Here is a 12090-nt window from a genome sequence, read left to right as displayed (position 1 = left end):
TTTCCCTTCTCTTCCATTCTCTCTCACTATCTCTCGTCCAGAGTCTCGAACCCGCACCATAGGGTGGGTCCAGTTCTCTTTCCCTTCTCTTCCATTCTCTCTCACCCTCTCTCTCTCGTCCAGAGTTTCAGACCCGCACCATAGAGTGGGTTCAGCTCTCTTTCCCTTTTCTTCCATTCTCTCGAACTCTCTCTCTCGTCCAAAGTTCCAGACCTGCACCATATAGATGGTGCAACTCTCTTTCCCTTCTCTTCCATTCTCTCTCACTCTTTCTCTCGTCCAAAGTTCCAGACCCGCACCATAGAGTGGGTCCAGCTCTCTTTCCCTTCTCTTCCATTCTCTCTCACTCTCTCTTTCTCGTCCAGAGTCCCGAACCCGCACCATAGAGCGAGTCCAGCTCTCTTTCCCTTCTCTTCAATTCTCTTTCATGCTCTCTCTCGTCTAGAATTTCAGACCCGCACCATAGAGAGGGTCCAACTCTCTTTCCCTTCTCTTCCATTCTCTCTCACCCTCTCTTTCATCCAGAGTTCTGAACGTGCACTACAAAGCGGGTCCAGTTCTCTTTCCCTTGTCCTCAATTTTCCTGCACTCTCTTACCTCACCCAAAGCCCCGACCCGTACCATAGGTGGGTTCAATTCTCTCTCCCCAGTCTCATATTCTCTCTCACTCTCATATCTCACCTGAGGCTCGGTCCGCGCCATAGGCCGGTCCAACCCTCCATCTCTTATACTCTCATTCTCCCTCAGCCACTCTTGTCCTACTAAGCTTGGACCCACACCTAAAGCGGGGCTAGCACTTTCCTCTACATTCTACCCTCTTACCTTCTTTACACGCCTTGCGATACTCGGACTCGCACCAGAGGTGGATCCATCTTCTTCTACACCCTTTATATCATTTCTATATCACTTTAAACACTTCCTTCTCTCTTTAAATCATATTTTGACTTCTCACTCATTTTACTTTATTTTTGTTTCATTAATTCTTCATTCTCTCTCTTACTCACCACTTCTTTCACCCTTGAATACTCAATTCGGGGTCTTCCTGAGATAGTGCCCTAGGGTTTTAACTCTTGGACTGCTACTCTAACTATCAGCTTGTATAGTGTAGTTGAATCGTAAGAGATATTGATTCTCTTGCACTCAATCACTCAGGTTGGGGTCATCCTGAGCTAGCTTCTCTTAGAGTTCTAACCCTTACACTACTCTAACAATCGGGTCATACAGTGTTCGAGCTGTGAAATATTTTTCATCTCTTTTGCTCTCACTCTCCTCTTCCCTCATTGGATCACTTTTAGGGGGCTCTTTGGGTTAATGACATAGTTATAGACTTAGTTATGTAACTCCACTTTCCAAATCCTCCGGATACCAAGGTTTTGAGCTTGGTAATTTCCCTTGTCTCCAGTAACACCTCTTAGGAGAGCTTACGCTGGGAGGCTGCCTGATTCTTGTGTCATCCTCTTTCACTTCTTCCATCTCATCTTTTTTTTTTGCTCTCTAAACTAAACTCTCCATCAATTCACTCTTATTCTTCTCTTTCTTCTCTGTCTTTTCTTTTCTTCTCTATTACTCTAACCCCTATGCTAAATTTCCCAATTTACCATATAATTACCAATAGTAGGAGATCCCAAATAGGTATACCCTGAAGACCATTTTTAGTGAGTGGATCCTAGTGAAGACCATTTTTAGTGAGTGGATCCGAGTATTGTGCAGCAAAGAGAGAAAGTCATATTCAAACTGCGCTGCAAGGACAGCCGGAGGGCTTTTGAAATGATTTAAGAGGGTGAATATCCTAGATGCATCTCCAGAACCCAAACGACGAGATAGGCGCTCGAGCCCTTCTTTGTCGTTTAAAATCTCTCTCTTTGTTGGCTCATATCCGCACTACACGCACACACACACACACACACATGCACACATACGTGCATGGGCCGCGCAATTGTTCGAGAGAGGATTCCTCTGACTGCATCACCTATATCGAGCTAACCCAAGATGACAAAAAACCAGGCCTGACCAATAAGCTATAGGAAATGAAGCATTACCAAAAGGATGAGGTTTCTATACGGCCTAGTCTTTATAAAAACAAAATAAAGCCTCACCTCAAATCCTCATCCGAGTAGTAATTTTGGCAACATAAATCTTTATGATGGCTCTAAAATCAATTTTCAACAATGATAATAAAATTTGAAACTCAAAAAATGGTATAAATCTTGTAGATCTGCGAACCTTATTTTTTAAGCAAAATGGACGGTATAGATAATTTGTTACAATATATACTATTTTCATAGCATGAAACGAGGATTTACTTTCTTTCTTTTTTTTATAGGGCTGCAGCCCTATCAAATCATTTTCCTTACCAAAATATTTAAAGAAGTTAGTCGAGTGGCCAAAACACCCGCACCTCACTTCAACTGTCTATCTCCCTCCAATTTCCACATCTCATATTCAGATAGATAAGTCCAAGTTTCTTTTGCAAACCCTAATCACCCATCCAAAGCTTAAAGTCCAAGTTTGGTTTGTTTAAGGCCTTATTACCAATAAAAAAATAACCAACCAAAGCTTAGAGTCCAAGACCTTTTTTCCAATAAAAAAGTAACATATGCAATAACTAATACATATAGGAACACCTTTCCAATCTCACATAATTCACTTGCACAGGACTCTGGTTTATTGGAAAGCATCAAAGCAAGCCCAAGACGTCAAAATTGACCAAATCCTCTTATCAAACAATTATTATTCAACCATTCAATTCAACGGAGACAGCATTTGCAGCGACCGCTTCTAAATTTTGTGGAAAGTCATAGTTTTGGTATTGGAGACTTTATCATGGCTTAAACATCTACTTTCAACCCTATAAAAAATTTAAAATTTTAAAAATAATTTCAATTGAATAGATCTATAAATTTTTGAAAATCTTGAAAATAAACAATCTAGATAACTAATTGTAAAATACACTATTTTTAATATTTAAAATTCATATGGATATATATAGAGTTCGAGATAATCAATCGGAAGATTTTTCAACTTGGAACCTTCTTTTCTACTAGTTTTGAAGCACACCTTACCGCTATAATATGAGGATGCAATCTTGTATAAAATGTTTCCTTATATGAATTTGTATACAAGAGAGTGAGAGGGAGAGGAGCACATATATACCCAGAACTGTCCATTCCCAATTATGGATGGTTGAGATGAACCATCCATCCAATGTGCCATCACAAACTCTGGTTGATTTTAGTCCTCCATAAAGCAGGCAAAACCTTATTTGAGGATACTTTTTAGGGCTCGTAATTTTGGGATGAAAGATTGAACAGAGATCTCTTTCATGCCTGTGTTTTCAAAAAATGATTGCTCTGTATCTGATTTCATGTCCATGGCTGTCTCTCTTCTCACTGCTACTTGTCCTCTCTCAGAACCCTGCAATGGCGATTGAATTTGACTTCAATGGCTTCAATGACGGCGACATACCCATAATCGGGGCGGCAAAACTCGATGGTAGAACCATCCACCTTACTGGAGCGGATTCCACCAGATCCATTGGCCGTGCCTACTTTCCCACTCCTCTTACCATCAAATTCCAAAATTCCACTAACATGTCATCCTTCTCCACCAGCTTCATCTTCTCCATCCTCAGTCGAACCCCTGAAACCACCCGAAACCGCGGCCTTTCGTTTTTCCTATCGCCCCCTATTGAAGGACATGTCCCCAATCTCGTGAGCCTCATCGATGTCGAGTTTGGCACCAATTTTTACCAAGAATTTGGCAGAAACCATGTTTATGTCCGACCTCCTCCTCCTCTCCCCATTGTTAACAACCCTGCAGGATATTGGAGCTCGACTACCAGTTTCGAGTCTCTAGACATACGTTCTGGTCAAAATATCCAGGTTTGGATCGATTTCGATGGCCCCAATCTCACCATCAATGTTACAATTGCGCCTGCCGGCACAGCCCGTCCAGTCCGTCCACTACTCTCATACCGCAATGACAAACTTCAGGAATCCCTCACTGCAGAGGTGTTTGTAGGATTCTCGGGGTGGAGGTGGAAGCGCAATGAGTGGCAACGGGTCCTCGCCTGGAGCCTCAGCACCGATGGCCCGGCTCCTCCCCTCAACACCTCGAACCTCCCCGTCCTCTCTGTGGAAGAGTCCTCTTCTTCTAAATCCGTAGCTTTTATAGCTGGAATCTCAGCAACTTGCGTTTTGGTGTTTCTCTCTTTGGTGATCGGAATCATCTATAAGGTGTTTTTCAAGAAGGGGAGTTCAGCAGTGGAGGAGTTGGAGGAGTGGGAAAGCGAGTATTGGCCACACAGGATCCCCTTAGAGGTCCTGCACAAAGCCACCAAGGGGTTCTCGAAGGAGGGCTTACTGGGTTCTGGTGGGTTCGGGAAAGTATACAGAGGGACCCTTCCCGATTCGAACTTGGAGGTTGCGGTGAAGTGCGTGTCGCGAACATCTAAGCAAGGGATACGAGAATTTTTAGCAGAGATATGGAGCATGGGGCGGTTACAGCACCGGAGCCTGGTACAATTGAGGGGATGGTGCCGGCAAGACGATCAGCTCATGCTCGTCTATGACTTCATGCCCAATGGCAGCCTTGACAAACGCATATTCGACTCCCCTCGAAATCTCATGAATTGGGAAGATCGACTGCGAGTGGTCACCGATGTGGCGGAGGGACTCCTATACCTGCATGAGGGATGGGAGCAACAGGTGCTTCACCGTGACGTGAAATCGAGCAACGTGCTGCTCGATGCTGATATGAGAGGGCGGATAGGGGACTTCGGTCTCGCGCGGCTCTACCAGCACGGCCAGACCACACAGGCCACACGCATCGTGGGCACCATGGGGTACCTCTCGCCGGAGCTAGGACGCACCATGGCACCCACCACCGCGAGTGATGTGTATAGCTTTGGGGTTGTAGCTTTGGAAGTGGCGAGTGGGAGGAGGCCCGTAGATTTTACGACTGATCAGGTGCTAGTGGATTGGGTCCGCGAGCTCTACTACGAAGGTCGACTTCTCGACGCGGCGGATAGCCGTATCGCCGGCGAATATAGGGAGGCAGAGATGGAGGTGGTGCTTAAAGTGGGCTTGGCATGCTCTCATCCGAACCCGAAGAGGCGACCATCGATCCGGCAGGCACTGCGCGTACTACTTTGCATGAACCTTGATGAGTGCCATTGAAGAGGGCTCAAGCCCTTGGTACTCCTATAGAAAAGTTTACATACACTATTTTACTACGGGCCACCCATCATCTAATCCCCACGAGGAATGGTGGAGATTAATTGCATTAGCATAGCCAAGGATTTTAAAAAGCCCCGCACAACATGCAGCCTTTTACTCGGTAGTATTTTCATATTCGATTTTTTCAGATGTAACCTCTTTGATCTAGAAACTAACCTTTTAAAAGAAGTTCATGGCATTTTGTACATGCTGAAAATAAAGTATCAAATTTGAATTGGTATGTCGGTGATATTGTGATTTTTGAGTGTTGGAGAATTCGATATCCATTTATTTTTGTTTGTGAATATTCATCTGATGATTTTTCATTAGATCCCAACACCATAGTTACCCGAGGAGCACGAGCTGGAGCGGGAATGGCTCCGGTTCTGGGAGTGAGAGCATCGGATCGACGGCTGCCCAAACTCGAGAACTTGGGGAGCGAGTTCCGTTGAGGGTAAACTAGCCGATCGAGATCCCGTATGAATAGGGAGTACGTTCTCAATATATCGGGATTTAGATCTTTATTTAACAGGTACGCGTTCCATGTCAAATGGGATCATGTTCCCATATTCATTACGATCGCGCTCCCATCGACAACAGGATCGTGCTCCATTTAATAATGATCGCGTTCCTATTTGGAAAGGGTCGGGCTCCAGTCGAGGAAGGATCATGTTCCGTGCATGATTAGTGAGCGCTCCCATCACAGAACTCCACTTGTATGAAAATTTGACTTAAAATATAATTTATTTTATTTTAAAAGTTTATTTTATTTAAGAAGTTTCTTTTAGTAAGTTCCGAGAACGTAGGGATCGCGATCCCAAACTTCTGGAAGCGGAGATCGAATTTATTCAAGAACGAGATTTACAATTTTAAGAAACGTGTTCCGTACGATAGTGGGATCAAAAACATTTGTGCTTGAGATCGATAATCCTATAAATAGGAGCTAGCTCCCTAAAAACTTAAAACCAGTTCCAGTTAAGATCCCGGTCATGAAACGTCATAGCTGAGTTCTGCAACGGCAGCGCCATCCTAGTTGGGTGCTCCCGATAACTATGATTCCAACATTTGAGATTGAAAAAAATCCTCCCAAGTAGCTCTTTGCTCGAGAGGGTAAGGGTATAGTATTGGTCCTACCGGAGCTATAGCTCGAAAGGATTTGTGTATCCTAGAATTTCATCTTCGGTTCTTCACCTTCCAATTAGCCCTTTTGCCAATCTGGATCAGGAATCCAGATTGTGACTCACTGATACTTCTAATCCAATTAGTTTATGTAAATAAGATGTAACATTTTGATGTCGGGCTTCATATGGCTTGGATGGCGATAACATGTGGTACTCTACCAAGGGTTTGGGGTTTGATCCTTTGAAAGATCAAGGTTTGAACCTGGAGCAATGTTCCTTTTTTAAAAAAACGTTTATTTTTAAAAAAAGTTTATTTTTAACGTCATAATAAATAAATAAATCAATAAAGAGGACCTTGCGCGCTCGTATTTTAAAGACCTAATCTTTAGAACCATTTTGAACATTTAAAAAAAGGTGCGGTTTGTATAGAGCTAAGGCTCGAAATAATCAAATTAGAGCCCAGCTTCAAATAGTATCAAGAAATATAGTTTCAATACTGGAAAGTTTTGTGATAGCCTTAAATTATATTTTCATCTTTAATTACAAAATTTAAAGCTTCAAAAATAGTGTAGATCGGAGCAAATCGCTGAAAACTTGAAAATCTTGAAAATTGACAGCCCAAAAATGCGTTACAAGATGTACTGTTTTCAAATTTTGAAATCCATTTTTTTTCATGTCCATACATCTTGATGTCAAGATGATCACTTTAATGATATTTGAGCATCAAAACAACCTCTTCTAGTGAAAGTTTTGATAATTTGATTGTTTAGAGCCTATGCTCTATATAAACTTTTCTCTTTAAAAAATGGCGTGATTTTTATAGAGCCTAGGCTCTAAACGATCAAATTAGAGCCTACCTTCAAATAGTGTTGAGAAATGTGGTTACAATACTGGAAATCTTTATGATAGCGTTAAAATATATTTGCATCTTTATTTATAGGGATTGTATACAATGAGACCATTTACCTTTTGTATAGAGAGGTCACAATTACTTACAACCATCCGATGTGAAATATGATAGCTTGGGTGTGTCACAAAGTTCGAAAAAACTTCTTTTGAACTTTGAGCTTAGTCAATGAAATGATTGGAGCCACCCAATTTGACATTTAATGGTCAAATATTAATTGTGACCACCTTGTATCAAAGGTAAACAGTCTCATTATATACTTTACCTTATTTATAAAGTTTAAAGCTTCAAAAATAATGTAAATTGACAAATCTATGAAAACTGGAAAATTTTGAAAGTTGACGGTCCAAAAATGTATTACAAAATATACTATTTTCAAAACTTGAAATCCACTTTTTTTTCTCATGTCCATGCATCTTGATGTCAAAATGATCAATTTGAAGATATTTGGGTATCAAAACAACCTCTTCTAGTGAAATTTTTTATATAGGCTCTAATTTGATTGCTTAGAGCCTCGGCTTTATATAAACATTTTCCTACAAAAAAAAGGAAAATAATTTGATAGGGCTGCATCCCTATCAAAAGAAGTAAATCCTCACTTCATAACTCATTAAAAACTACAAGTCAAGCATGGAAAAACCTTTACATCAATCATATCGACCTGAACATTAAGTTTGTGAGAGAAAAAAAAAAAAGGGACTTCACGCTCTAAAAATATGTATATTGTAACAAATTATCTAGGCTGTCCATTTTGTTTAAAAAATAAGTGTTCACAAATCTGTAAGATCTGTACCATTTTTTTAGTTGTAAAATTATTGTTAGTGTTGAAAATTGATTTTAGAGCCATCATAGAGATTTCCATCACCGAAAATACTCTCCATACAAGGATTTGAAGCGAGGCTTTATTTTGTTTTCATAAAGGCCCTATAGAAACCTCATCCCAAAAAAAGCCACATCTTGTGCTTCTTAAGCAAAAGGTCTAGCAAACCTAGCAATTCAGGAACTTTCATACAATTTAGAAACCTCATCCAAAAAAAATAAAAGCCAGATCTTGTGCTTCTTAAGCAAAAGGTCTAACAAACCTAGCAATTCAGGTATTTCCATATTATTACTTAGATCAAGATTGGTTGGTGGATAATCCACCCCATCGATCTGTCTTTTATACCACTGGGTTTAAAAAAGAAAATATGCTCATCAAAATGGGCAGGCCAGGTTCATTTGTAGAGGGGAATTTGTTTTTAAGAGTTTTGCCACAAACGATTCATAGAAAGGCCCATCTAAATGAAAATCAAATAATTGATACAGATTTCATGTATGCCATGCGGCCCCTTACAAGAGTACGTGCTTTTTAAGGAACATTAACTTATTCCAAAGTTAGTTATATAGTCTATAGATCACACTTAGATGCTTTCATGTACACCCTAGGCTCCCAAATTTTAAGAAAAAAAAAACGCAGTTAGTTTTATAGTGTTGATTTCTAAAACCTGATAGGTTCTTCCATGTGATCATGAAATTCTTGTATCACATGTGGGATCTATAGATCACACTTAGATGCCTTCATGCCTTCATGTACACCCTAGGCTATATATATATATATATAACTCTAAAACTTAATCAAAATTTTCACTAGGCAAAAGATTATTAAAATTTCCCAAGACCTATAAAAATTAAAATAGGGGTTTATAGAATGGGGATTTAGAGGGGACCGAAAAAACATTAAATAAGCTTTAAAAAAAGAAACAACAAAGGAAAAAAATAAAAATTTATATATATATATATATATATATATATATATATATATATATATATATATATATATATATATATATATATATATAGATATATATATATATATATATATATATATATATATAAAGAGAGAGAGAGAGAGAGAGAGAGAGCAGGGATTTCCGTGGAAATCCAGTCCAGGAGCCATACCATCCCATAACCAGTTCAATCCCACCCGATTCCTATCCAAATAAACGAACCAGATTGAAAATTGTTGGGTCTTAAAATACCGGTGATTATGGATAGAATAACAATAAAATATTCAAAAAACAAAAGAGGTCAATAATGCACTTTGAACTCCTCAATGTTGGTAGAACATAAAATATCTATTATTATTTCTGCATTCCGAAAATTAATGCCTAAGTATGAGAGTTGATATCATTTCATGAAGTGCCAAGGATGGATAAGAAATATTAAAATTATAAATAAAAGAAAAAGAAAATAGTCATAATACATTCACAAAAAAATAAAAATTTAAAAATATAATAGAATGTACAATTGGAAATCTTTATGGATTGTAAAGACAATATCATTTACTTTAACGATTAAGAAATTTGTAATAAGATATTTATACTCTTTATCATGAAATTTGAACCAATTTATAAGCTACTAATCATGAAATTTGAAACTCCCAAAATAGCTCCAGACAAATATCTACTAGAATAAAAGACAGTTTAGATAAGGATTGAAATAAATATAGATCCATAATTAATCAAGATGATCAATGTAAGTGTCTTCAAGACTACATTTTTTCAGTGGCTTTAAAATGTTTATCTAAATCCTAAGCCTTCTATAATTCCCAATTTAAAAGCACCTATGAGATACCAAAAGTCGTTGTTTTAGAATTTTTACCCATAAGAAAGTACAAACTCTCACATAGGTGAGAAAGAGAGTTGCATAAATCATTAGTTTTGAGCCATCTCCGAGTTAGAAAGGGTACTAGATTTGAGAGAGAGAGACTATTGTAGCGACCGAGGTCTGATTTATTTAAAGCACGTCTCTCAAACTCTGTTAACCAACGAACCAGACCTCTCTCTATCTCCATGAAGTGAAAAAAAGAAAACCAGCAAAATTTTACAAACACCCCTAATTCATAGGATCCCTTCAGCTCTCTCACTTCCTTTGCACGCGCTTGGCCGCCCACTTCTCCCTAATGAAGAAACCGAAGAGAGAGAACACCGAGAAGACTGAGAAGACCGCAGCTGCTACATCGAGAGAAGCCTGTCTGCCACTAATCCCTTGAATCACAAAGAGATTAGTGGTCTTGTTCTTGTTGGTGGTCTGGCCATAGGTCACTTCATTATCATGAGAATCTAAGGCATAAGTTCTAATGAAATAAGTAGCAGTGGGTGTGTCTCTCTCTATGAGCCATGCGACAGTGGCTGTTGAGTTGTAGGGTTGCGCTGCTATCTTGAATTGGCATGTCTTATCTTTCTTGATATCATCCACAGTCTTCCTCCATGCCCTGTCCTTTTGGCTAATAGGTGCATAACAAAGCTTCACCTTTATTTTCTTATATTGTTGGTCCATTCCTTTGGGGAAAGACTGGTTCAAGGACCATGTCACGGTTATGCGATCCTCACCCACGTTTAGAACTGTGATAGAATAAGATAATTTTTTGGTAAGAAAGCGCAATATTAAGAAGTGAGTAGAGGGAAAAAGGCGTATGGGGGTAAACCACCTGATTATGGTGGTCGCAACGGGTCAGTTCAGGACAAGGTCGACCTGGACCCGGACCCGGACCCAACCCGACTAAGTTTCATATGGACCCGAACTAGGGTGACTCAAAAATATAAAAAAAATATCATTTTATATACTGTAGTGCATATATTTTACATGTTTTTTGATATATTTTATACTGGATCAGGTCGATCCCAACATGGACCCAACATGACCCAATATGGTCCATGCCAGACCTGGGCTGGACCCGAACCTGACCCGCTGGGTCCAAAACATAGAATGCCCACCTTAGAGATCAATTGTGTGAGAGAGAGAGAGAGAGAGAGAGAGGGGTTTGCTACCACTTCCAGCTCTGGGTGATGCTTGAACCACAAGAGTAGGCTTGAGTGTTGAGAAGAGGACCCCTCCTGCAGCATAGCTAGCGAAGAAGAGGAGGAGAAAAGGGCGGCATACCTTCTTTGTTGCCATTGAGAAAAGAAAGATGGATCAATCCCAAATATGAAGAGAAATAAACCAAGAATTTGCAGATGCTTAGATGATTGAGAGAGAAAAAAGATGTGCTTTGTGGAGATGTGTTGTCTTGGAAAAGCGTAAACATGCAAAAGGTCAACCAACACTTGTTACAGAGCCCCCAGGGCACTGAAGAGGCCACAACTTGTTCCTTGGTGTCATATTAGATTTTGAATGTTTAAATTGAGGGAGAAGGGTAGGATCAAATTAATTAATTTGGATCATTTGCCCTCACACTGAAGGAACCATTCTACATGAAAGTCAACACACGGACTTCGAGAAATAATCAGGGAACATTTACCGAGGGCCTATATAATATGGTCCTTACGGTCATAGTGATGTCAAAATCAAGGGGCATTTGATTTTTTTTGTTTTTTTTTTAAGTTTAAGCTTCTAAAAAAGGGTGTTATGTTCATATCGAATCTAAACCCCAATTGAACCCTTCTAAAGAGAGAAAAACTTCAAAATAATTGAAATAAATAATTGAAATTTTGTGATTTCCATAGGATCAAAGGACTATTCAATATTTCAAGAAATCGATCCAAACAAAGGGCGTAATGAACTATGGATAGATTATATATTATGTATTATTGATGTGTGATATGTTTCAATATGCCTCTTTTGGTTTTCAAACAGTGTCCAACCCTAAAACAATTGAATTAGACAACCTCCTATGCTTTTTACTCTACCTGGGCTGCCCACATTCTGGGTGGCCAGTCCCACCTAGGTGTTGGGCGGCCTGGAACCCCCAAGCCACCTTGGCACCGTTAGACGTTTTTGGAACACAAGTTGAGAGTATTAATCGTATGCTACAATAGGAGCTTGGCCAAAGCAAAATATCTATTAAACAAGATTGTGACTGTGAGAA

General features: G+C 39.6%; 2 protein-coding genes across 2 annotated transcripts; one reads left to right on the top strand and one right to left on the bottom strand.

Annotated features, from left to right (window-relative positions):
* The first annotated feature begins 3011 nt into the window (after positions 1–3011).
* LOC18442041 (L-type lectin-domain containing receptor kinase S.1) lies at positions 3012–5457 on the top strand. Its single transcript, XM_006852265.4, has one exon. It carries the CDS (start codon positions 3342–3344, stop codon positions 5175–5177), a length of 1836 nt encoding a protein of 611 aa, XP_006852327.1. The 5' UTR covers positions 3012–3341; the 3' UTR covers positions 5178–5457.
* A 4535-nt stretch (positions 5458–9992) lies between these two features.
* Positions 9993–11317, bottom strand: LOC18442042 (high-affinity nitrate transporter 3.1). The gene is made up of 2 exons (XM_006852266.4): positions 11054–11317; positions 9993–10627 (listed from the first exon to the last, which is right to left on the bottom strand). Exons 1-2 carry the CDS (start codon positions 11178–11180, stop codon positions 10146–10148), a joined length of 609 nt encoding a protein of 202 aa, XP_006852328.2. The 5' UTR covers positions 11181–11317; the 3' UTR covers positions 9993–10145.
* Positions 11318–12090: the final 773 nt, after the last annotated feature.

Source organism: Amborella trichopoda, chromosome 6 (assembly GCF_054954075.1).
Source record: "Amborella trichopoda isolate Santa Cruz 75 chromosome 6, AtrichopodaSantaCruz75HAP2 v2.0, whole genome shotgun sequence".
NCBI classification, from domain to species: Eukaryota; Viridiplantae; Streptophyta; class Magnoliopsida; order Amborellales; family Amborellaceae; genus Amborella; species Amborella trichopoda.
The sequence above is the reverse complement of the archived record's forward strand: the minus strand, read 5'-3'. Positions and strand labels throughout refer to the sequence as shown.

Excerpts from the sequence above, each read along its gene's own strand:
- LOC18442041 (XM_006852265.4), top strand. The coding sequence starts at position 3,342 with ATGATTGCTCTGTATCTGATTTCATGTCCATGGCTGTCTCTCTTCTCA.
- LOC18442042 (XM_006852266.4), bottom strand. The coding sequence starts at position 11,180 with ATGGCAACAAAGAAGGTATGCCGCCCTTTTCTCCTCCTCTTCTTCGCT. Across the intron at positions 10,628-11,053 it reads ATCACCCAGAGCTGGAAGTG|TTCTAAACGTGGGTGAGGAT; the intron begins GTAGCAAACCCC and ends ATTCTATCACAG.